The following is a 26,144-nucleotide window of genomic DNA, read 5'->3' as shown; positions in this document are numbered from 1 at the left end:
CGATACGATCATTTTTTCTTCGAAATTGCATAACCGTGCGGCGATTACAAGGAATTCTAGCACATTCTGTGGTAAGTTGGTATGTATCGCGCGGTTGATGGGAGAGCAGACTTCGTGATTCGCTGTATAGCCAAGGACAGTGACGCTTCACGATGAGACCTGTGTGAGAAGTCGGTAGTCCGCGTTAGCTTTGGCATCGTGGGTATTGATCGCAACGGGAACTCAAAGGGGAGGACACCACGTTAGGCTATTCGAACCCCAATTGGATCGACCTATCTCGTGGTAGGGAACGAAGGGGAGGGTGGTTGCATCGTGGTCTATGTCAACCAAACACTTATATTTTAATTCCGTTCTTATACGTGGAAATTATCGAGTGTTGGTTTACTCGTGTACGACCGAATCGCGACGCATTCTTGTCAGATGTATTTTTGGCGTGCGCGTTTCGCAGAAATTTATCGAGGATTTCAGTGCGATGATTGCCGTTACTTACAAAGACCTTGGGCGTTCATTTTTCTCAACGGGGAAATAAACGATAGCAGTGACCCAAATTTTTTCAACAAACGACCGGGTTTGTGTAATTTCTGCCGACACTTTTCGCCGCGTTATGGAAATAATTAGCGCGAGAGACGCGAAGAATTCACGACCTCCTCTTGATAAACGCTGGACACGCCATCGTGCGTGGCTATTGCGCAACACGATTCTTTAATAACAATACATCGTCTCTACAATGAAGCAATTATGATGAAGTAAATGCGAGGAGAAACAAATTAGGAATTATATACATCTGATAAATATGTACGTTGTGTATGCATGCCGTGATCTACCTACGCGGAGGATGTTCGAATGTTACTGACAAATATCTATCGTGTGTATAACCTCTGTGAATAACCTATGTTAAAGAAAGAAAATTGTCTCGGTCGATGAATTAGGCAACTATAACTCGAGAGAATATCCAATACGGTTCCGAGATACTCTACAAATTAATTTTCTTCGAGGAGTTTACATTTTCGACGAATTACTGACGATGAAACGCAAATAAAAATATACTTATGAGCGGGAGACATGCGCGAAATAGTTCGCCATTTACAACGGCCAATAAAGTTCGGAGAAGTCGCGTCGCGGTGTACCGATCCGATTTAACGCACATACTTTTCTGTTGTTAGAGGTAGCTCGCATGCCAACGTTCTTCAGATAAGCACATTCTTATCTGCGTACGTACTTACGTAAGCAACGCCTCGTGTAAACCTTTGCTTGGCTTCGCGCCCCTTTTTCTTCTTCCGTTCTCTCCCTGCATTTGCAACTTTTTCTCCTTCGTTTCTCTCGCGTTTTGTTTCTTTCTGCTTTCCCTCTTTCGCGTTCCCTTTCACCCTCCACGTTTCAATCTTCTTCTTCGGTACACTTCACTTCAGAATAGTATTTCACTGTGAAACGTAGCTCCTTCTCCCACGATTTCTTTCCACTGCTTCCTTTCTTTCGAATATTTTCCTCCATTTTTCTCTCTCGTGACAGTCGATCGTTCGCGAAAGTACGCGTTACGTCTTTGACAAGTTCATTACTTTAAAAGAGGTTAGGAATCGAATCGGTTCCGAGCTCAGAAGATTTAGATAGCGAAGGTTTGGTTAGTGTATTCTGATGCGGAATAGTCACGTGGACTGACGCGTGCTGGAAACAGCCAGAAGATGCGAAAGGCGTGTTCTTATCGAAACGGTAAACTGCATCTTTTCATGGACAATTGCGTCATGATTCATACCGTCGTTAAAAACGTAAAAAGGTTACACGATGGCGATCGTAGTTCCCTTCGTTCGTATTACTCGTGGTTAGGTAGGTTACACGTAGTATTGCAAATATCGTTAACTTCGAATCCAATCGAAAATTTCGAAAAATACGAATATTATAGAAGCGAAAGGATGCAGTTTCGTCGAATGAAACGACGTGTTATCGCGCATGATATCGATTGACCCGTTCTAACTGCAATATTCTGACGCGTAAAATGGTCGTTGCGAAAGACAGAAGGGTAACCGAGCAGATGGTCGGAATGGTTCGTCGCACGATCTCGCCGTTATCGGTGGATTGGAAATGAACCACGCGCAAGTAAATACAAGTTGGAAAGTGACGATCGTTGCTGATTTATCAGCGGAACGCCGCGCATTCGAGGAAGCCGAGGTAAATCGACGAATGAACCTTGGGGCTCTTGTTACTTGCTTCGTTCCTTTGTTACACAACCGGCTCTCTCGCCAACTCGGCCAACTATCGACCCCACCAACTTTGTTCTCGCTCTGCTCCCCTTTTCTTCCGTCTTCTAGTGCTCTCTCTTTCTCTCTCTCCGTCTCTTTGTCTCTTTCTCTCTCTCTCTCTCTCTCTCTCTTCCTCTTTCTTGGGTGAACACTCGCTCTTTTCTCTCTCGTGCTCCCCTCAGTCTCTTTTATTCCAACCCCATCTTTCTATTCCTTCCTTCCTTTTTTGACAACCTCCATCCTCCGTCCTTTCTGTTGTCTGTCCTTTCTCTCTGAACCTATTCCCCTGTGTCACGTACTCACTGTCAAAGTTAGGCGTTATTGAAAGAAACTGGCGTACGGACAATTATGAAAATAAAGCTTGCACGTTGCGCTTAATAGAATATTTGGTGCCCTTCGATCGATCATCTCTAGGATCAAACGATGCATAGGAAAAATGAGAATTTTCTATTGAAATTTCATTCGTTCAAGTGAAGTGCCGTTTTGAGGTCAGTGTGACAAAGGAGATATCAAGATCGTGTTCTCTTTTCAAGATCGTCTGTATATTTTTAAATACATAAATGCTATCTTTAAATACATGAATGTTTAATTTTCTGGCACTCGGATTGAAGAAAAGCCAAGACTAAAAAAAGTGTGTTCCGCAGTGCGGCTGTCGTATCCCACGAAATTTGTCAACCTTTGTACGTACGTACATAGCTTGGACGCTATAGCAGGAGCGTGAAGAGTTCGATTATTAAATTATTTGAATACTCGTTATCTTGGTTAGCGTGTACTCGTTACGTGGTTGGACAGTGACATGAAATACGACATTTTTCTGTCTCGTTGCGACATTACCACGATAAGTGGAAGTTTTCAAATCCGAGAACGAAGATACATTCATCTCCGTTATTCTGGCAACCAAAGCGTAATTTGTAATTAGCGCGTAACAGCGGCAACACGTTTAACGTTACATTTCCACTTCTCTATGGAAATTCCAATTTTCATTGATCATCCGATTTACTCGAATATTTGCCTGAGACGCGAGATATAAAAAATCCCACATGCTTATATAGAATTCTGTGTTCTTCGTTCGCGCTGAAAAATTCCATTCTTTTTCGCGATTCGCTCGAGCTTCCCCTTCGCCAACCCTCTGCATCTTGCGCGTCTCTACCCTCGCTATCTATTTCCGTCCCTCTCCATCGAGTTTCTTCTTTACGATTTCGTCAAGTTGCCACCCATTCTTCCCGAATTTTCTTCGTTGGCCTCGAACGTGTCTCTCCCCCTAGGTCGGCTTTTCTGTCCCTCACGGTAATCTACGTCCGTCTTTTTTTCGTGAGCGTCTGACGGACCCAAGGGACGCGTGGTGGGGGGCCACGTGCTCCCGGTACCTAGTCACGCGAGGATAGGACACGTGGTACGTACGTATGTCCGTTCGGATGCATAGGCGTGGAAACGTGTTCTTTGTTGGAGCCGCGCAGCCGCCTCGTCTCGCCTAAGTACACGCGTATATACGTACACGTATCTAGATCACGTGGGATTTTCCACGAAAGTTGATGCAGTCGGAACGCGACAGCCGAAAAACACGTCGAAGCTTAAATGTCGCATTGCGAAAAAAAGGAACATGAGATGGTGCTAGCACACTGCTGCCTGGGCTACGTACTTCGATTGTACGATCTCGCGTGCCGAATGCTTAAGCTTGAATTTTCAAAGAAGAAGAATACGTTTTACGGGAATTATGAGATATTCTCGGTAGCTTTTAAGGCTACCAGGAAGAAGCGAGTTTCTAAACATTTGCAATCCGATATCAATTTTTTCTACAGATATGTACATTTCGTACCAGATAGATCGTCACATGCTCTTGAATGTGTCACCTTTTATCTTATCACGGGCAACACGTGTATGAGTATAAAAGCAAATGTTGTAGTTTTATTCGTGCGTGCGATCGGTTTACACGTGCGTCAGCTACGAAAAGAACGTTCTACGCGGTTATCACTTTCATCGTTTCCTGCTTTGCCATTATACATTCGAAACATCGATGCAGCTTAGCGTGCAGCTTAAGCTCTTCAAAATCTGATGAAAATCTTTCTATGTTATTTCGAACGTCGCTGCAAGATTCGACCCTGCAGGAGCTTGGAGAAAGAGCAAACTATATGAAAAAAGAAGAAAAAAGGGAATAGTAAAAAAGAGCGACGATAGAATTCTAGTACTCGATTGTTAATCGAGTGGTTGGTTGTCGGCCGTGCACAGCGGCTGGCTGGCCAGCTGCACTTGACTCTCCTATGCAAGATAAATAGGTGCGGCTGGTTCCTATTAATAGCGGGTGGTTTACGCGGCGATTGCAGTGTACTGGCTTACAATTAGCGTAACTCGCCAGCGGTTCGCACTAGATTAAAAATCATTCGTGCTGTAAATTGCATCCACTTATGTAATGATATCCGTGCAAGTATAAAAGAGTTAGCGAACATCTTACTACACAGTCCGTTCACTCGTCCACTGGTTACGGTACGGAGGGAAAAACCGTGAAACGTTGGAACGCAGTGGCAGCGCTTTCGAAACGATAATTTACGACGATGGGTGGTAACTCGAGGACCTATAAAATCTCGCTAAAATTCTAAAACTGGTCCCTAAACACCTGTTTTCTATCTCTGACACTCGATCTCTGTTTCGTAAATGTCGATGCTCGTTCGGCTGACGATCGAACACTGTGTCAGGAAGTAAGTTGTCCATGTTGTTTCTATGTATAAAACGTATGGCGAAATTCAGCGCGTTAAACGGCGGCACGAAAAGCGGATAAAAGGCGGGCGAGGAAAAAGAGAGAGGGACGGGATTAAAGGCGAAGCATCGAGTACGTGATAATGTGCGTTTGCTCGATAAATCTTTAATCGATATATGTGTTTCGTATGTGCATTGTACTATTCGAGCTAGAACTAGGCAAAGAGCAGAATGTAGGCGAGAAACGAGGAGGAGGCGAGGAGGTGGGGATCAAACAAAATCCGGTATAGACGGGCAACGACCTTTAGGCACGTGCCCCGTGCCACGTGCTGCATTCGACAAACTGTCGAACGGCCTTTTGCCTTTTTTATCTCTGTTCGTTTCTGTTTTCACCTCGTTTCGCTTAAAATTTTCGTCTGGCTCCGTGTTATCTCGACCGCGTCGCGATTTCCTTTTATCGACTGTACCGTAATACGAAACAGGACCGGTCCAGATACTGGCATTCGCTATTTATGGCCGTGTCAGTATCGAAGAAAGAGGTTGAAACTGCGTCCGGAGTCTGTAAATAGTCAACTCTGACAATCTCCTTGCCTCTTGTCCCCCCCCCCCCTCTGTTCCTCTCTTTCGTACGCAATACTATCGCGTACTATTTCTGCACTGCTCTTTGTTGTGATAGAAGAGAAAACGAAGGAAAAACGATAACCGAGACGTAGAAGCGGAAAAATTTGTCTTGCGATAGGTCGAACGTAATTGGCGTAATCGAGTCGTGCGATCGTAAGATCGTTGCCAATCGAAAAACTGCGATACTCCGCTCTTCGTTCGTAGTATACGCGTACAGCAAACTTACGAAGGCTTACGAAGATGCTACGACAAGCGCAGTGTTATTAATTTATTATTAGCAATAAGCGCGATTAATCATGGTTTTCAGGCTTTTTCACGGTTTCTTTGCTTTTGCTTTTATGGTCAGCCTTTTATGGCCCGTTTATTCCGTGCAACGCGGATCAAAGGATCGACGATATCTCAGCTACTCGGAAATCGCTTTCAATTTAAAATATGGAGAATGTTATCGTTTAACGAGCGCTAGACGTGCATGGTAAATTGCAGACGATGAAACTAGTTCTCAAGTTTTTCATATCGTTATCTTTATGTACTGGCGGATTATATGGGCGTGAGTTGCGTGAAAGATAATAGCTCATTTTCCAATCTCGCGATGCGATAAAAGATACAAGCAATTAACATTACATAATTACACGTGCAGAGGGATTAATTCATAGGTGTAATATTTCTACGCTCGGTTTTCCATCTAACAAACACGTTTCCAACCTACGTAAATAACAATGGAAACGAACGAAGCTAAGAAAAATCCTCCTACCAAGGCAAGTTTGTTTTCGAGATTTAAAAATAAGCGCAAAAGGAAAAAAAAAAGAAACAAATACGTTACGTAGAACGATATCGCGATTTAGCCGGAGACGCGCAATTATTTGATATCGTTGATAAAATGAACGTAAGATTAATCCTTTCCTATGGCTATATGTGTTTTTATCTTGTGTTGTATAACGCCTTGTTTGAATATTATTCGAGCGACAGATGGACTTTTTAACGACCTGAATGGCGTGCAAGAGCAAAGGGACAAGATTTATGTTTGAGCAACGATAATCGTTAGAGATCAGCAACCATCGTATCGCGCAATTCGTAGTACGTTTCCCAGAATTATATCTTTTCGCATGTCCATCCGAGGATTTCGTTTCTTCTTTCGTTTCAATTTACACGCGTTGATCGTGCAATTAAAATACATTGACCCGTTAATATCGCCAATAACAAGAATTTCTCTTACGGACAAACGCGATCCTCTTTTCCATTACGCGTAACGATTGCAGTTAAATGTGACCGATTTTAGAACAATCTATATCTATAAATACAAAGCGAGTGAGTGAATTAGCGGCACTGTCTATCGATCGATCATCCAGCTATTTAACACGGACACATAAGGCTCGTTCGCCGATGGAACGAGTCGCTCGTTTAACGCTGCAACTATCGCACCAGTCGAATCGACTGGTTTTACAATTTTATTTTAAAATTCCTACTTCATGTTATGTTTCTTCCGCGATGATGTAATGACTTTCGCAATGGTAACTAAAATGAATTTTATTTTGATTTTTATGTATTCAAACCGAGAATAATTTTGTATCGAGGCTACTTATACCAAAACCAGTCAAAATGACTGGCAGTTGTCAAAGTGTAAAAGGATCTTGCGATCTGTTTATCGAACCCCGATTAACCAGTTTACAATACCAGATTACGTACAACGTGCCACGCGTTTTTCACATTTTTACTGCGTATCACTCGATACGACGATATCGGTTATCAGGAAAATTCCCGATCGATCGCTGTATCGCTGGATGCTAACGCTAGAAATACCACGGCAGTCAAAATGACCGGTTCTACAGTTTCATAAATTTGTCGACCCTCGTTTGGGTATGATAATCCCAGATGGATTCGTAATACCAAAAATGTACTACACAACATGGAATTGCTTCTGTAAGAAATATAAAATATACAAATATTCTACGATTACGTGTTTTTTAAAGACCAGTGATTTAGGAACAGCTTCGTGTTAACTATCGGTAGTTCTAGTGTTAAGCGTTATCTGTTCGACAAAGTGTACCGATGCGAATTTGAAAATTGGAAATTGTCAGCGAGCGATAAAATATGCACCAGCAAACGACGATACATTTTTCCGCTGGTAATTTGAAAGGAAAGAGGCCCAGTGACTGTGGCAGATGCTCTCTCATGCGAGCTAACTTTCATTGAATTACTTTTACGAGACAGCAGGCTCGATAGGATGGCATCGGTCGCGAAACAATAGGAGAGGAACGGCTGACATAAGATGAGCAGCTCGACAAAATATGTATGTAGTTGGCCTGTGTCGGTGGCCTCGCTCTAGAATCACTGTAGATCGCCATCTAGGGCGACGAGGACGCGGGCAGAAGAAGGGCAAGGAGGGCTGAGGTCAGCAGTACAACGATGTAGCTGCTGTACCAGCTCGATACGAGCTCTGACCCATTTGGCAAAGTTCCCGAGTTCGGGCCACGGGATTTCCCTCTATGAGATCACCAATTTAATTTTTCCATTTTTTATTCTACCCCACTCCCCACCAAGCCCACCCTACACCATTTCTACTTTCCTATAATTCACGCACGATGAAGCATCGTGGGAAAACGATCGCGCGTATTGTTATCGTGGAGCTGCTACTTCTGTCTGTGTGTGGCCATACGTCGAAGACGCTTTGAAACAGCCTGATACGCAAGCAGGCTTTTGCAGGCTATGTAGGTTGCTCTATGACCGATGAGTCTGTAAATATCAGAATTGCTAGCTTCCAAACTGCTGCTGCAGTCTGTTCGCTATCATCGTCATAGTAGACAGCGTGTTCTTGTCGAACATCGCGTGGGACGACGTTTTTGGCACGCTTCGCTCTCCAATTAGTCCGACACACGAGGCAAGAATTATGCGAATATACCAGGTATTTCGTAATTGGATAGCGGCTTAATAGGCAGCGGATATTTAGAAAGCCGCATTGCCACGGCAAACGTTTACTCGATGCGCCACGAGGTATCTCGTCCACGTAAATCCTCCAATTCGTGGTATTTCGGGTAAATGGAAAAAATTGGCGAACTTTGGAGATATCTTTGTCAAAGGACAAAAGGCAGCAGCTGTACGTTGGTAGAAGCGGCTCTAATTAATATTCTAACGTTGCTTAAATACCCGGCTTATCCGCGTCCTCTTTAACGAAGGACGCTACGAATGAAATTGGAGCATCGAAGCCACGTTGCACTGTTGCCAGAAATCAATCGCCGTTTCAGCTTTAATTAATGGAAATATGGGTCAGCCGCGTTCGTAGAAAATTCAACGGTGGGAAAAAACTGTACAGCTATTTTCTTCGCTGTTTCTTTCGTGACCTCAGACCGAAACTAGACCACGCCAAGTTTTTGGTAAATGTGTCAACCACCCAGGCTGCGATCAATACTTGCGCCCTGGTTTCTCCTCTTCTTGTTTCCCCACTCCTTGCTCACCCTTACCCACGATCCTTCGTTCGTACGTCCTTCTTCCCTTGCTCTCTTACACCTTCCACCTCGATCCGGCTCCTCTCGCAACCCCTGTTGCAAAGCTTCTAGCTACAACGTTTCGTCTCACTTTTCACCGGGATATAGCTTCCGCGACGCGTCTTTAATCGCCGATACTGTCGTCAAGCTGATATGATCAACGGATAGTCGGCTAAATTACCATCGATTTTCCCTCGCAACTTTTCCTCGTCGAACCAATTTTAACCACGTCGAAGGAGAATCTCGTTTCGTTCGACCTGTTCCAACGTATCGCGTGTCACTACCGTGCTACGTTATTTCCAAATTTCTCGATAAAATGCAGATTGTCGTGATGTGGACGTAAACTTGAGGATATTTGGAACTCTCGAACCGCTTTCTATTTCGTCGACTGATTTCCTATCGAGCCGGTAGAGTCGCTGAACCGGCCAGTGTTTTCCTGCATTGGCAAAATAAAATCATTCTGTTTGCAAAAATAACAATTTACTGTTATCCGTCCCCTGTTGCCTGTGTTCCTGCTGTTTTCAGCGTATCCCTCGGTTACGCTGTATCCTCTCCCTCGACGCCACCTGCCTCCTGCGAGGGGATAAATAGCGCAGGGTGGAAGCTCAATAGAGAGATGAGGAGGCAAAGGGAGCAACATTTCAATGGGGGCAAAGGGAATCGAGCCCTGGATTCATCGCAACCGAGCGCGCATGCTTCCGACCGAAATTCTCTTCGCACCCCGCAGCTACCTACTCTTCTAACGTGCATCTCTCCTCTATTCTCCTTATAGAGCGTTTCAAAACCTGGCGTCCAAGTTCCTTGCCCGCGATAAATGATCTCGCACTGTCGCGACCTGTACACCTCATTTACCTCTTTTTGTGTCTTTTACTCTTCTTCGTTGGAGATTCGATGTATCGTGTTTGATGCTCGTGTTCGATCCCTTGCGTATCAGATCGACGCGATGGCGAAATGAGAAGATCGATAATTCACGTTGCCTCGATGATCGCGCGTCGATGTCAGAAAACTTGGTAAAAATTGTTCTACAATGAGAAGACAGAAAGAGCGAGTGTTTCGTCCAAGATCTGCTAGTGTGGACCCTTCGATAAGGTTGTCACCTAGCAGACCTATACCTTAGACACAACGAGAGAAGACAGAAAGAGCACAAAGAGGAGAATAATTGCGTTTAAAAAGCGCGTGAAATCGACACGAGGGATTGGCGTGAAATTCGCCTGGAAATTTTACTTTTGAAAATCGATGAAATATGTACGTGTGTAGGTATTGCACTGTGACATATTGGACTTGGTATTTCCAATTTATTAAAAATGCAGCATAGAAGAGCGTCTGACGCGAGATAGCCAAATGAAAGATGCAAAGTCTCTTCGTTAGTCACCCGCTGCATTTTGTCTGCAATTTTATATATAATAATGTGACCCAGATGAGCAAGTATCCGTGCAATTTGCCTATTTTTATCCTTCGAACGTTCTTATCGAGGATAGACTTCTTCTCGATGGCGACTATACAAATGGATTTGCATATGTTAGCAAGAATAATTTCTCCGCTCGATAAAGCCTCGATCTTGACATTTCGCCGTATCGTTTTACAATCGATACTTTTATTTGCCCGTGCTGGCTTTCAGACCATCGTAACCTGACGTTCCGTACGTTATCGCGGTGACTCGAGTGCCGATTTTATGTAAAATGCAAGGAATCGCGTAGTCAACAAGTTTTGCTGCAACCGATAATGAGGCTCGTTATTTGCCGGATTGTATATTTCAAGACGTTGAAATTCGAACCACGATACGATAAAGAGGATCGCGAAACAACTTGATATTTCATTTGATATTCCAGCGCGATACACGCGAATACGATGCAAATCTTACGAACGAAATCGTATCGAATCATTGGCGGCATATCGTTAACTTCTCATCAAAAATATCTAAAAGTGGTAATCGACCTCTTCGTAACGCCTACTCTTCGTCTTTTTCTTCCTTTTTCTTTCCTTTCTTTTTCAAGCGCAAACTCGTCGATTTCTGGTTTCAAACGAACGCGATACACAATGCCATTTCCACTCGATAAACGAGCATCGCTGCCTTAAGAGCATTGTACGATACACCGTCGAACGATAACGTAGCGAATCTTACCGATAGTTGCTAATTAGAAGTGGAACGCGACAAATACGAAAACGTTGGCTCGCTGACCGGAAAGCTGGTGGAAATGTAATTGCGATTGGATATCCAGCACATCCAGATCGATCGAGGTTGCAGTTCGTAAACTAACCGGCGCACCAGGTTTCAGGTCACTGGGTCAACCTTTCCATCGATCCAACCCCACCATTGAAAATTTAGTTGCTTCGGGTACGCTCGTCCTCAACGCTGAAAGCTGCACTCTTCATCCTATATTCGCGTCATACCTTCGCGTCATCACACCCACTACCACGCCTTCGCTCCTCCTCTGTCTCTTCTTTTTACTTTTTACACTTTGCCGGCCAATACTAATTATTTACGTGTCGCTCACCGCGGCCAACTCATCCTCCGACACCGCCGATATTTTCGTACCAGCCGCCAGTACAAATTTGGTAGACTATTTTCCGCGTCTCTGACATCGAACATTTATCGAGGGTTGCTTCGTCTACCGCCAAATAGCGAGCGACACACTTGTCGTTTTAAACGATCGCCGCGTGTCACGACACTTTTCGATTTCGAACAAATTTTCTGCTCTTTCGGTAGGAAATTGTTTCACGGTGTTCGACGTTTCCTACGGATCTTGTAATAATTAGGCGCGTTTCCATGTTAGATTTTGCGATTGTTGACAATCTGCGATAGGCTAATGAAATATTAACACTTCGACTGCCACGCGGAAATCACGTGTTTGGCTGAGGACGCCACGGGAGTATTTTCATTATTCGAAGCATATAATGGCAAAATAATAATAAATTGATGATGAAAGACAACATTCTTGCCCAATGGACCGCTTATCTTTTGGTGGTCACGGGTGACCACCGTGGCGACTTGGTAACAGTTGATAGCGACATATTGTAACGAGGCTTCGTCTATTTCAACAAACCATTCGCATTGGTTATTTCGACGTAAGCAGAACGTGCGGAATATATTGTTGAAACGTTTAGAAGATATTAGTAAACGGTATTATGGTTATTTTTATGATTTCGACGAAACATTCGGCTGAAATGGTAGAGGTCCGGAAAAAAAATTATGTTTCTGATAAAGCAATGGTAGTGGTAGATTACAACAGAGGAAAATGTGCTGTAGATTTATCAGATCCAATGATAGTATATTCTACACCACATAGAAGAACCCTCCAGTGGTATATAAAATTAGCTTTAGAGTTATCGTTAAATACATCCATTTCAAACGCGATGATACTCTATAAACAAGCAACAAAAACAAAAATCGAGGTATCAGATTTTAGAATGGCACTCGCAACGCACCTTGCACAGTGCCATTCACCAGAGCCGTCAAATATATTTATTCGACAAAGATCGCGACAAGAAATGCAGAAGAAAGAAGGGCAAGCGTAACCGGCACGAAAATTTTGCAGAGAGTGCTATAAAAAAATGTTAAACAATTAGGATGAAAAATTGCTAAGAATCGGACCGAAGAGGTGACCACCTATCGTCCAGATTGTATCGACGAGCCACGTTTATGTTTAAAGTGTTTCAACACAGTGCACCGTTAGATGCAACATTTGTTCTCATTTTTTTTTATCGATGTTCTAATAAAAACGTTTAATTGTTCAACGGGGCACTTTTTATTTCAAAGTATTTTCTATTTATCGGTTATATCGAAAATACCCTAACTGTCAATTTTCATACAATTTTTGCAATTGTAAGAAGTTGAAGCGCTCCGGTCACCAATGACCACCATGGCGTCACGGGAGAAACCGTGGTGGGTCGGATATGACCAACGTGGCAGTCAAAGTGTTTCTAACAATCGCGCCTATGATGTATTCGTTCATTTTGACGCTCGGCACGTAAATATTTATAACGTCGGGCGATCGAAATGGAAGTTATATTTACAACGTTTGATAATTCCGACGGACTAGTTTATTTATTTATTTATTTATTCACACGGGTAGAAGCCTGAGACTGAAGCGTGATCAGCGTGAACGAACATGTATCAAAATATGACAAAATTACGACATTGATCGTACACGATGCGCAAGTGAAAAGGAACGTAAACCGCGTTTGATAAGTTTCTCCAACGTAGGCAAATTCGATTTACGGAAAAAGCCTAGCTACCGTGTGAGTGAATTAGCGCGTTTACGTATACGATCAACACTAGAACTACCACAGCAGTCAAATTGACTGGTTTTATGATCTTATTTTAAAATTCCTACTTCATGTTATATTTTTTTCCACGATGATGCAATGACTTCCCCAACGACAACTAAAAGAATAATATAATGAATTTTATTTTGTTTTTTATGTATTCAAACGGAAAATAATTTTGTATCGAAGCTACTTATACCAATACCAGTCAAAATGACTGGTACTTGTCAAAATGTAGAAGAGTTCTGCAATCTGTTTATCGAAGGCCAATCAGTTATCAGAAAAATTCCGGATCGATCGCTAGATGCTAACACTAGAAATACCACACCAGTCAAAACGACTGGTTCCACAATTTTATAAATGTACCAACCCTCGTTTAGGGATCATGGTCCCAGATGGATTAATAATACCAGAAATGTACTACATAACATGGAATTTCTTCTGTAAGAGAGTATTAAATAAATAAATATAGTGTTATAGTGTTGACACTAGAACTACTGATAGTTAAGACGAAGCTATTTCTACCAAAAACCAGTCAAAACGACTGGTATTTAAAAAATACATAATAATAGAATATTTTTATATTTATTAATTTACTACTTTCTTAAAAAGGCAATTTTTCATTTCAATTTAGTATATTTTCCGTATTATTAATCCATCTGGTACCAGATCCCTAAACGAGGGTTGACAACTTTATAAAACTGTAGAACCAGTCATTTTGACTGCCGTAGTAATTCTAGTGTTAGCATCTAGCGATCCAGCGATCGATCCGGAATTTTTCTGGTAACTGATATCGTCATATCGAATGATACGCGATAAAAATTTGAAAAACGCGTGGCAAATTGTAGAAAACGAGGAAACTGGTTCATTGGCCTTCGATAAACAGATTGCAGACAAGTACCAGTCATTTTGACTGGTGTTGGTATAAGTAGCTTCGATACAAAATCATTTTCAGTTTGAATACATAAAAATCGAAATAAAATTCATGATATTATTCTCCTAGTTATCGTTGCGAAAGTTATTACATCATCGCGAAAAAAAATATAACACGAAGTAGGAGTTTTAAAATAAAATAGTAAAACCAGTCAATTTGACTGGTGTGGTAGTTCCAGTGTTAATACAACTATCAGAGGCGTCGTTGGTGTTCAACAGGGACGTATAAAACAAAGGAAAAATATTCTGAAATATCGAGCTTTAATAGCTGCAAAATTTCCCAGCGACCTATACATACAATTTTAAAAAGCGAAATTTTTTAAAAAAAGCAGTTTCCACGTAAACAGTGTGAGAGATGTGAAAAAGTGGATCGCAGTTGTGACAAAGATTTTGCCATGGGTTTGCCAATTTCACAGGTAACAAAAAAATCTACGTTGTATTATTTCCAATAGAATGTAATTGTGACATTTAGAAATATTTAGATTGGTCGGAAATTATTTTTACCCGATGTATACGCGCACGCACACTGACAGATTAACAGGCCATATCAGTCGCGTTGCGAATACGCCTTCTTCTCCGTATCGATCCTTTGTTTCATTTCTTTCATTTCATGCACGAGCTTCCACTATCATTTCCATGCGACGCGTGCGACGTTTCGCCTTTCGTTTCGTAGCATCGGAGAAAGCGATGCAACCTGATTGAACAAAGTCTAATCTCTTGAGACGAGCTGCTCTTCCTTTCTCACGATAAACCAACGCATCTGTTATTATTCGAATGGAAGAAATATCGCAGAAACACGGTAATACGAGCCCCGTACAAATACAAATAAATAGAAACGAAGAGCCTGAACGAAGGTGAGGTGATTAAGAAACGCATGGCAGGTAAGAAATCACGGCGGAAAAGAGACACGTCCAGTAAGATTGAAAGTAGCGTAGTAAATCGAGCATTGACCCTTTTTGGGATTCTTCCGCTCACCGAGAAAAGTGGATGGACGAGCGTAAAGTGTACGGACTTGCTCGTGCTCAGCTCGGAAGACCAACGTGTACGCGTGTACACACGTACGCGCGGTACGTGTGCGTGCACATGATTCCAAGGTACGGCACCGCGTTACGTTCGGCGTTTCCCAACTCTGTTGACCCGAGCCTGGTTTGTGGCACACGAACAGGATACGTCTTCATGAATCTGCCAGTGTTCCGCTCTTTTTTTAAACCGTACATCGGTCTGACGACTTTATATAAAATTACCACATCGTGTACAGGTAATTTTTAGCTTACTAAATTTAGTCTAAAGGTAAGGGTGATTTTAACTCTTGATACGTAGGCGTAGGAAAAAAAGAGCCATCTAGAAACCGTGAACCGCGCGATAAATTCGTAGAGGTCGTTCGAAAACGTTCTACGTCGCTAAAATTTCCGTCTATATACGTTAACGATAACACGACTCGAGCAACTTCGATCGAAAAAGCTAATTCGTTACGAACCGAGAGGCCGAGCGAGATGGTTTTTCGAATAGAAAGCGGCGATCCGTGGAACGAACAATGGACATAGTCGATCTGCTATGTGTTGTTTTGGTCGATGCCTTTGTTACGTAAGGAGTTTTAGTAGATGCGAAGAGTAGCAGGTGCGTACGCACGATGTTTGCCCGAGTCAGAGCTACCCGCTTATGAGCAATTCTAGTAAACGAGGAACATTTAGTGTAAGACAAACTTACGCGATCTCTTCGGTTCGTCCTTCGATTTTCTACGTAGGTTGCTCTATCGAGGAACGCAGAGCGAGCGCCCTTCTCTGAAAACAAACACATCGTTAAGCTTCGTAGTTTCGCATAAGTCGTAGTGGCAGCACCGTAAATACGTAAGAGCAATGGTAAGCTAAATACGTGATATTCTCGTACAGAGAGAAAATTGTATATCGGCTTGCACGTGGCCTAATTGGAACTCGCTGGACAATAGCAGCGGACAGAATGAGGTAACGAGAATACGACTGAAAACTAATTTCGCAAAATGAAAACAGATACTGTTTCCGTTGACTAAACATCACTGCCCTACGTCGCTCAATAACCTTGTTTCTCCCTCAATGCTCTAGATTGGTAAATTCTCATATGCAAAGTGCAACATTTCTTTTCGATAACACCGAACCCTATTTTGTTTATCACTTTAGCTTTTCGAAAAACCTACAGAAATTGCAGTTACACTGTACGGTTCGTACGTTAAATCGAACGTTCGAATATCTTCCCCGAAAAAGAAAAAAAAAAAAAAAAATTGGAAGGTAAGGCTGTAGTAAAACTCAAGGATGGAATTTCGCTTACATCATCGAATTAGTTTACCTGCAGAGGTTCGAGCGTATTAATTTTCCTATATCGACGTTTACGATCAAGGGTGAATCGATGTACGAAGAACGACGAGCAACGCCAATTAGAGAAAGCTAGGCTGAATTTGAACGGAGAAGGAAAGTGGGAACGAGGACAAGGTAGAAAAAGAGAAGAAGTGGAAGAAGAAGTGGAAGAGGAAGTGGAAGAGGAAGAGGAAAAGGTACGGTTGCAGGAGGTGAACAGGGAGAGAGAAAGAGAGAGGAGAGAGAGCCGGATAGGTGGGAATTCTGGCTGGTGGTTGGGTTGGCAAGGGAGGGCCTGTGGTGCTAGAGCATTTGGTATCCGTGGTTCTGAACGGTAGCGGCTAGGCAAAAGGGGGCTAGAGGAGAGCAGGGTCGATGACCCTTGCACGTGGAGTGTTCGGAAGTAGGCCACGCCGTGACATCACGCAAAAGCAAGATGGCAGTCGGGAAACGGGCACATTCTCACAAGTATGCTCGGCATACGACTCGACGGAGACGTGCCGACGCCTGTGCAATCGAATCTTTTCCTTGGGCGAGGGTGCGTTCCGATATTCAACGCCATCTCTCATCACGACCTCTTCCTTCTTCTCTCTCCATCTTCCTCCTATCGGTCTTCTGCTCTTGTCGCGTTTCAAGCATCGCGGTTCGATGCGTGCCAATGTTTGCGGTGACTATCGGAAATCGGAACGCGTAATTTTCATGCAGCTGCCGGCCGAGTTGCATCAGCGTCTCCCAACTCGCGTGCATCGAACGTGTCACGATAGCTGGAAATTTTCCGACTGTTTCCAGCTAAATCCGCTACATCTTCTAATAAACGTTCGCTCGAGCAGCAATACGTTACGTTTCACGAGTTTGCTCCGCTAAATTTTACATCGTGCCTTGTTAAGGTCTCGTGATAACGTCTCGTGATATTCGATGAGAATGTTGCGTCTCGTTCAACGACCGAACGCCAAAAAAAAAAAAAAGAAAATAAAAAGAAGAAAAGAATCCAAAAAAAACCAAGTTGTCAGGAGGAAAAAAGACGAGCGCAATTACTCGGTTGGTATCGTCGCGTTCGAGTGAAATAATCAGTGCCGACGGGAATTGTCGTACGATTACGCGTTATACAATAGCGAGACAAACAAAAACTTTATTACCGGCGAATAATCCCGAGCGTGATCGTTGCAAGCGATTAGACAGATCGTACGACGTTAGAACGAAACGGACAGCGAATCGTGAAAATCGCGGGTTGCACGGAATCACGAACATCGAAGGCATTGCGCGCGCGCCATCCGTGTCCGTATGCATTGCGTGGAGTCGCGTTGCGTATTCGTCGTGCGTGTGCACGGATGCAGCCGCGGATAGCGTTCTTTATTCGGAACGTGCGAGCGCGAGAACGTGAGCAGGTATATGGCACCGTTGAATATTGGACGAAAGTCAAATTCATCTTACATTATTTTAGCGTCCGCGGCAAGCCGATGTATTACAGAAATACGAGCTCGTCTGTAGCGTGCGTGCGAGCGTCTATGATTTCTGTTTGTATTTTAATTGCGATGATGTAAGCTCATGCGGATGCACACAGCAAGTTTTTCTTGCTCCACCTACCGCTTAGTCTCTTTCGATTTCGAAATTTTCGATATGTATATATTTAAAGTCAAGTTTCGGCCAGGCGTATAACGTACGAAGAATCGTATTTATGTAAGTACGTGTACGTAACGCGTATATGGTCGTTATCAGGTATGCGTAGTATGATAGGGAATTTTATAGGGAATTATAAAATATAACGCGAAGACGAAAAGTGTTTCTTTCCTACAAAATCTATTGCGTTTGTAACAACGAAGATTCTTTAGACGGTAGAACCTGGCAATTGTTCGACGGAAAGTACAAAGTCTAGTACGAGTTGGTATACTACAGACATAGAAGTGTACCTACTTGCGATGCAATTACGGTGATGTAACGCGCATATCTTATCGGAAAATTTTATTTCTAATTCCATTTCTATCTGTTCATAAAATAAACGTTTATTTCAGAGTTTGTGCTTTGTTTCACGCTTCCACTTTAGACGTTAAATAACTGTATGCGAATGTAATTAAGTTATTTATAAACGTATTGAACAACATTTAAAAAGAAGTTACGTAAATAAACCGTTTTCCATGAAACGTATTTCATTTTTCCCTCTTTTTGAAACGTATTATAATGGCTAAATATTATTATTCAAAATAAAAATTTTAAGGACTCAGGTTCTAAAATGCTGCATAAGTGTGTTATTCAACGAGTAATTTAAGTTAATCGTAACGTGCACTAATCCTAAACAAACGGATATGACGTCATGGCAGCCATACGATCGAACTTATTTCGTACCCTCAGCATGTTGTACACATGCATTATGATCAATCAAATTTCAAACTTGTACTCACATTTGTTAAGCCTCTTACGTGTTGTTCTATGATTCTAACATCGAACACTTTGTTATTGAAAGAAATAAGGTATTTTAACTAAAATTTACCAAACGACTAATAATTAACCCGCGGAAATGTAAATGTCACAATAATAATGCACTGTTCTACCGTTTGATGTCGTACCAAACGCTGTTTGAGCTATAGGCGGCGCTATCTTGTGGCTGATTTTAAAATGTAAACTGTTTATCACAGCAGAACATCTAGTGTTTCACGTACAAACAGAGGCATCTGGAGGAATTTCTGGTAAATATTAACTAAATAATGAAAATACCGTCATTTAAAATCTTAAATATCAATATCAATGATGGCGAATATCATATACAAAATATACTCAAGTGTATTTTATGATGTTGATAATGTGAAAAATAGTTTTTATATAATTAATTGTATTTAATTTATATAAGCATGGCATGAATCTAACATCGTATAGAACCAGAGATGTCTGATATAACTCTGTGCTATATTAACTGTCTTATTGTCTTTGTCATAGCTTATGCAGAATATGTGTGATCAAGTAATGTGTAATCAAAATATGTGTAAACAAAATTTGATTGCTGCGACTGCAACTATCGGCTATCGACTAGTGACATTCGAGTTCCACTAGTTAGCAAATGACATGCAGCTTATAATAAGTTTTGAAAACAACACTTATTTTACTTATATATTGTACACTTGAGATTTATCCAGTAAGAAAGTTAATTGCGTTGATGGAAATCGAAATTTTATTGCTTTTTCTTGTATAGTTCTGAATATCTTATTAGTTGTAGTTCTGACTATCGATTGTATCAATGATAGTGAATGAAAAGAATTAGTGATACCATTTGTGGTGAAATCACTGCAGACAATATCGCAACAAGAAAAACCCTGTTTCAAGATCGATACTATACTATTACTATTTCGACATTGCCTAGGACTTTTTGTCTGCGAAAGAATTTCATATGTATGTTTATTTTCCACATGGAAGTTGAAATATTTCTCTGTTCATCATTTTACATAATACAATTTATCATATATGTCGATGAAAAAGCAATTTTACGTTCTTTTCAGATGCTCTAATATGCACATGCGCGCACGAGGAATTTATATGAATTTCACCTTCCCGTTTGGTTAGAAAATTACTAACTTGATGAAGGCGTCTATTCGTAGTCTGTGTTCAAGTTTAGTAGTAACCATACTCGAACGGTAGGAATATTGTCGCCATTTTGGGGTGTTGTTTGAGACGAGAAGATGCTGTTTGTTTCGCTATTTTACTAAAACTAGTATCATACTTTTCGTGTACCTGAGAAAATGACGCAATTTCTGCCTCCAAATTTGTTAGCACTTTTTGCTCCGCGTGATCCAATACCTTATTTACCACCGGTTAGCAAGCTCCCGCATGAGAAGAAAAATGGAGGCTATATCGGCGTTGGAGGTTTTCTTAAATATTTCGAGGTAACAAAAATTGAAATAAACTTTCATATTGTATGCATACGGGTATTGTGGAAATGTTTTTTTTGTTCAAAGATAGCCTATCAATAGCATTTAATGATTTATGAAATGTAATAACGAAGTTATAACGTACATTTTTTATAGGAACCTAAAGATACACCACCACCAGTGCGTGTGGAAACGAGGGAAGAACGCCTTGAACGCAGAAGAAGAGAACGCGCAGAGCAAGTGGCGTATAAATTAGAGCAAGAAATCGCGGTATGGGATCCTGCTGGTATTCCAAATGTAACTGCAGATCCTTTTAAAACTCTTTTCGTAGCTCGGATAGTGAGTATTTCCTATGAGTAAAGACTAATTTTCATACAACTATGCCAATAAACTTTTACTTAAAGTTTTACTTCCTATTTACGTTCTTATCACATTGTTTCTAGAACTATGATACTTCAGAATCTAAACTTAGAAGAGAATTTGAAGTATATGGCCCAGTAAAAAAGGTACGTAAATAAAAGTTAGTTCGCTTTGAATTGTACAGATTACTAAGATTTCTATTCAATATTTCAGATAGTGGTAATTCATAATACAATAAATGGCAAACCTAGGGGATATGCGTTCATTGAATATGAGCACGAACGAGATATGCACTGTAAGTAAAACGCAAGAAACATCAATCCCTTGTTGAGAACCTCAGTGAGTCCATAGTCTGGAATTTCACTTTACTTAGCGTCACTTCCAGCTAGTTATAGTGGGGCAGGGCTATAGTTAGGCTACCCATTTTCATTGGTACTAAACCAGACGGTATGGGGGGTCCCGCCATACATCCATGCAGGATTACCATTCTGTAAATGCATATATGGTAAACGATCAACTGAAAAAAGAAATATTGGCTGTCTTGATTAATGCAGTTTTTATCTTGTTCTTGGTACAGCGTGGTGGCCGCTGCCGGCAACTAGTGCCGTTCACTATTCCATGCAAAATCCCTGAACCTGCCTGATATGATAGGTTTGTATGTGTGGTAAGATCCAACATACAACAACGTTTGTTAGCGTCTATGCTTACCCTATTTATCTGATTTTGTTATATTTGCGGTTTTTGAGTACCACCCCTCTGGGGGTTGCTGATAGTTATACTTTTAAAATATTGGGAGTCAGGACTCTTTTCCATTTGGGCTGAAACTCTTTTATTTTTAACTACACGGTTTGCAAAAGTTAGCATTCTACATTGAAATTGATTGGTGGGCTTTTAGGAGAAAGGTTCAGGGACACGCTCTGCAAGCAGTTAGACTTTGCGTCTGTACATAAAGATAGATTGCAAATGTGATAACCAAACTATCTATATATATTATATAAAAATTATATGTATAATATATATATATAGGCATGAACAGACAATGTTTAAATTTCTTCGACTAAAATTTAACCGCATTCTCTCTCAATAATACATTAACAATCATGCATCATTGGGTAATACAATACACTTCATCGTGTCTTGGTTGTAGCACCTACTTTTTTTTTTCTTGTAATGGGCATATTATCATAAGTACTTGTAGGTCAAACTGTTCTCTCTTAAAATTTAAGTAGAAACGTGTACCAAGCGAATGTCGGGCATCATAAATGGACTCTATGACAAAAGATATTTTCTCGTTAGGTCTAGTACCAAATTGCATGTTCCAAACTAAATGATTGTTCTGTCTCGAGCATCTTATTTCGTCGCTGTTTTCGTTTTACTAAAGTTTTAAATTAGTTAGTTATCATCTTATTTGGAAGGTCATCTAATCATTCTTTCTCAATCAATTGTTTACATTTAAGTCCTTGAACATATCAATTTCGATATAGAATACTAATTTATTCGAAAAATCTGGCTTCGGATTTTCATCTCGAATTAGTTAATTCCTTGGAAAGCGTGCATAGAAAATAATACGTGTATGTTCAAAAGGTAAACAAACGTTTTTCGTGAAGGTAAAGTTCCCCTTGTTAAACAAGAGAAAAACACAAGCCGTTTAACGTTACGTTAAATTTAATATATGATTAGAACACAGTATAATATATAAAGTATAAAGCATACGATACTTGCGCACGGTTTGGTCGTAAGTAGAAAAAAAAGCGCACCAGGTAAATGCAAAGTAAACTTCTTCGGAGATTGAACGAACATATGAAGACTGGGCACCTTCCCAATGAATAGCATACGCGCTGGCCTACTCTATGCTCGCGAGTCTCTTACAAGTTCATTTCACGATTAAACGTACTTCTAAGATTTGTGTTAACTTCCGTACGTAAGTAGCCGCGGTAGGTATTTTTGTATCTGCTATACTTTTTGAACTTTACAAATGTAGATTTAAGGTACCGAAAAATCCGTACATTTTATTACTGATTCATGCCCCGCGAATATAACGTAGACTCGTGATTTTATACGGTAAAATGATCATTACGGTACGGCATCGGACCTTCTTCTAGAAGCGTAGCGAACATGATCTCGGGATATTCGACTCTTTGTACGCTTTATACATAAAGAAACGCAATCTCATCATTCCTGTATATATATATATATATGTACATATACATCTCGTGAATACAGAAATTAACCAGTCTCAGATTCGAGGATTCTCGTTTCGTGATGGTACGTACATTTTACTTTATAAAAGAACGCACGTTATAATTGGTACGTGTATAATCAGGAATAATATGTGCCGATACCTTACGACCTCAATCATTTCTGAAAAAATAGTAACAACTATTAGTTTGGATAATATCGTTGAGGCAATAATAAGAAATCTGACGGAAATAGAAATAATATCGGGAAAAAAAAAAGAATCATGTATAGGTAATATAGTGAATGCATCGTTCGATACTCGATTTATTATCTCTTTTGTATTTTCAGTATCGCATTCTCAGACTGTTCTTGTATTCGTGTCTGTATATTTTTCATTTGTACTTAAACGAGAATTGTTGAAATTTCACGGTCCGTGGAAAAAAGCCTTTTGAAGAAGATATTTTCTTAGTTGCGATATTCGCACTGTCAAGTCTAAAGATTGAAGTCTTTTTAGAATAAAAATCTTTTCTGCCACCTCAGATTTATTTCCTTGGGACATAGAAGTCCCATAGTTTACTAAATAGTGAACGTGGGATCGCGAGCAAATGGTAATTTTCAATCGGTACTTCTAGCTGCTTATAAGCATGCGGATGGTAAGAAAATAGATGGTCGCAGAGTGTTGGTGGATGTCGAACGTGCCAGAACCGTGAAAGGGTGGCTTCCGCGAAGGCTGGGTGGTGGACTTGGAGGAACGCGAAGAGGTGGTCCAGACGTAAATATTAAGCACTCTGGTCGGGAAGACAATGAAAGAGAACGAGAACGGTATCGTTTGGAACGAGAGAGGGAGAATTCTGGACGCCTTGATAGAGACAGGTAAACGTTCATACTGTATACACATTTGTAATATTTTGAATAGAAATGTACTAAATTCTGTTATGTCTTTATATTTTGTGCAGAGATCGCGATCGTTTGGATAGAGAACGTAGAAGGTCTCGCGATCGTAAAAGAAGGACAAGAAGTAGGTCACGCGATCGGAAACGTAGACGTAGCCGTGATCGCTTACCTGATCCGGATATTGAAGAGATTCAAAGAGACGAACGACCACGTGACAGGAGAGATCGTGATCGTGATCGTGATCGTGATCGAGATCGTAAGAGAAGACGTTCCAGGAGTAACGAACGCGATCGCGATAGAGACCGTAAGAGGGACAAACGTGATCGTGATCGCGAACGTAGAGATAGAAAAGATCGGGGTGATCGTCAGGATGAAGATACGAAAGAAATCCGAATCAAAGAGGAACCTCTGGATGGTATATTTTTCTTAATCTATTGCCAAGTCTCATTTAAATCAGTTAATTCGTTGGAATATTAATTTTCATACGAAAATTTTTCAGATTACCCTGACTATAGTAACACTTTCTCAACGTCTGGATCATACTTTACCGCTGTAAAATACGAAGATGATAATGACCAAGAAGTAGAAGAGAAATACAGAATTCCTGAAGGTCGTCCAGATCCCCCTCCCTACAATAACTATGATTCCGTACAAGACTATTGATCTCGATGATATCTCTTATATTGTTCTTTTTCGTTACCACGCACGGCATGATGAATTAGCGCAATTGCCAATAATATATTGTATTTCCTACTGATATTAGTGTAACATCGAATCGACTACATTGAGTATTTAGTTTCTGTAGAATCTACAGCGACCAGATACTCAGTAAGGATATTGCAAGGTAAGCAGATTTGGATTATTGATTTATATGCAATTATTTTTACTTTGTTGATTCGGACTTTTGTATATTTACGATTAGTACCAAGGTAATTTCGGTAAATGAATTTAGGTACACATTAAATGTTGTCAGAATTAAGTTTATGAATTTCAATTATTATAGCAGTTTGTGTGAGACCTCGCAATATGGAACTGGTAGGTTTATAGATATCCGAACTTTTTTGTGTCTACGATAATTCCAATATTCTCTAAATGTGTACATACCTTCACGACTGCTACATGTATATTTATATTTATATATATATACAAATAAAACGAATTACCACTTACGTTTATTGGATATCCCCGTATTTATTTCTGCTTTTCATAATTTGTGAAACTGAAAAGTAAATATTCGTATAAAGACAATTTATATACACGATTTTAACATTTATATATCTGGTACGTTTCGATAAACTTAACTGATAGTTGAGCAAGTGTAGTAGATTGTACTTGTTGTTTAGAACATTTACAAAGATTTATGAAAGGTGAAATATGGCGTTTGGTTAATGTACCTATGTAGATATATGCATGTACCGGACGTTGAGGTATCGAACCAGAGTTATCTTTGGTTACATCTACCGTGAGTGACCGGATCATCGCGTATTAACTGGACCAAATCATTCCGGTCTCTTACCTGTGTATACGATGTCGATACCAGGGTTAAAAATAGTGAAAACTTCCAAGAAAATCAATTACAACGATAAAATTACTGTACTTTGAATAAATTTGTTTAGGGTAATTGTATTGTAGGTATTCTATTACGAGAAATTGTATAGCTTTTTTTTAACAGTATGTTATTCTTAAACTTCACATCAATTGGAAAAATCAAATCGTAAAAGAAATACCACATGCGTGAATGAAACAGATTTCACCTTTATCTATTGCTTACTTGTCTTCACCTCCATTTTCTTATTATTTTTGTATTCATTGTAACCGTTATTCTCGTATTTTATTGGAGAAAGCGTTATACAAATTATTAAATGTTAAATGTTACAACTTATGGAACTATCTGCCATTCAGAATTGGCGCCAGTGGTTGATTGTCAAACTTCGATGCATAGCGCTACCGTAGATGTATGGCGCTTTTGACAGTTTTGAAGGAAGCTTTTTATCTTCAAGTACAGGTAAATATATTAACGATCATCGTTGTGAGAACGTCCTTCACACAAATTATTTTAATCTATCTTGTATTTCCTTGGCTTCGAAACTCTGACTTTAATACTTATATCAGAAAATTAATTATACTTAGTCCAGAAAATTAATCGGTGGTCAAATTTCTTTGTTAAATGTAAATCAACTTTAAGTCTACTTTATAGAAAATTAATTAATGCATATTCGAAAACAGCGATTTATTTGATGATGTAAAAATAAAGGACAAAGCAAAAAGAGACGTGTAATTCATTGAAATAAATATTAATCAAAAGCA

At 40.5% G+C, this 26,144-nt stretch overlaps 1 protein-coding gene and 1 long non-coding RNA gene across 4 annotated transcripts in view; one reads left to right on the top strand and one right to left on the bottom strand.

The window, feature by feature from the left end:
* LOC126870131 (uncharacterized) overlaps window positions 1-19,229 on the bottom strand; it is a 41,512-nt gene extending 22,283 nt beyond the window's left edge. Inside the window, exon 1 of one of the 3 annotated variants that reach the window (XR_007691127.1) lies at window positions 1,224-19,229. This is a non-coding gene — a long non-coding RNA (uncharacterized LOC126870131). The remainder of the gene's footprint in view (window positions 1-1,223) is intronic. The other 2 variants (XR_007691134.1, XR_007691119.1) reach the window with 2 other exon arrangements.
* An 877-nt stretch (window positions 19,230-20,106) lies between these two features.
* Window positions 20,107-25,006, top strand: LOC126870007 (U1 small nuclear ribonucleoprotein 70 kDa-like). Its single transcript, XM_050627311.1, is given in 9 exon segments — window positions 20,107-20,420; window positions 20,562-20,744; window positions 20,849-20,911; window positions 20,979-21,060; window positions 21,343-21,387; window positions 21,390-21,416; window positions 23,576-23,816; window positions 23,900-24,252; window positions 24,337-25,006. Coding segments are annotated over 9 exon segments (1,302 nt in total). The 5' UTR covers window positions 20,107-20,276; the 3' UTR covers window positions 24,501-25,006.
* Window positions 25,007-26,144: the final 1,138 nt, after the last annotated feature.

This window comes from Bombus huntii, chromosome 1, assembly GCF_024542735.1.
Source record: "Bombus huntii isolate Logan2020A chromosome 1, iyBomHunt1.1, whole genome shotgun sequence".
In the NCBI taxonomy this organism is placed as follows: Eukaryota; Metazoa; Arthropoda; class Insecta; order Hymenoptera; family Apidae; genus Bombus; species Bombus huntii.
Note: the sequence above shows the minus strand (reverse complement) of the source record. Positions and strands in the feature narration are given on the sequence as shown.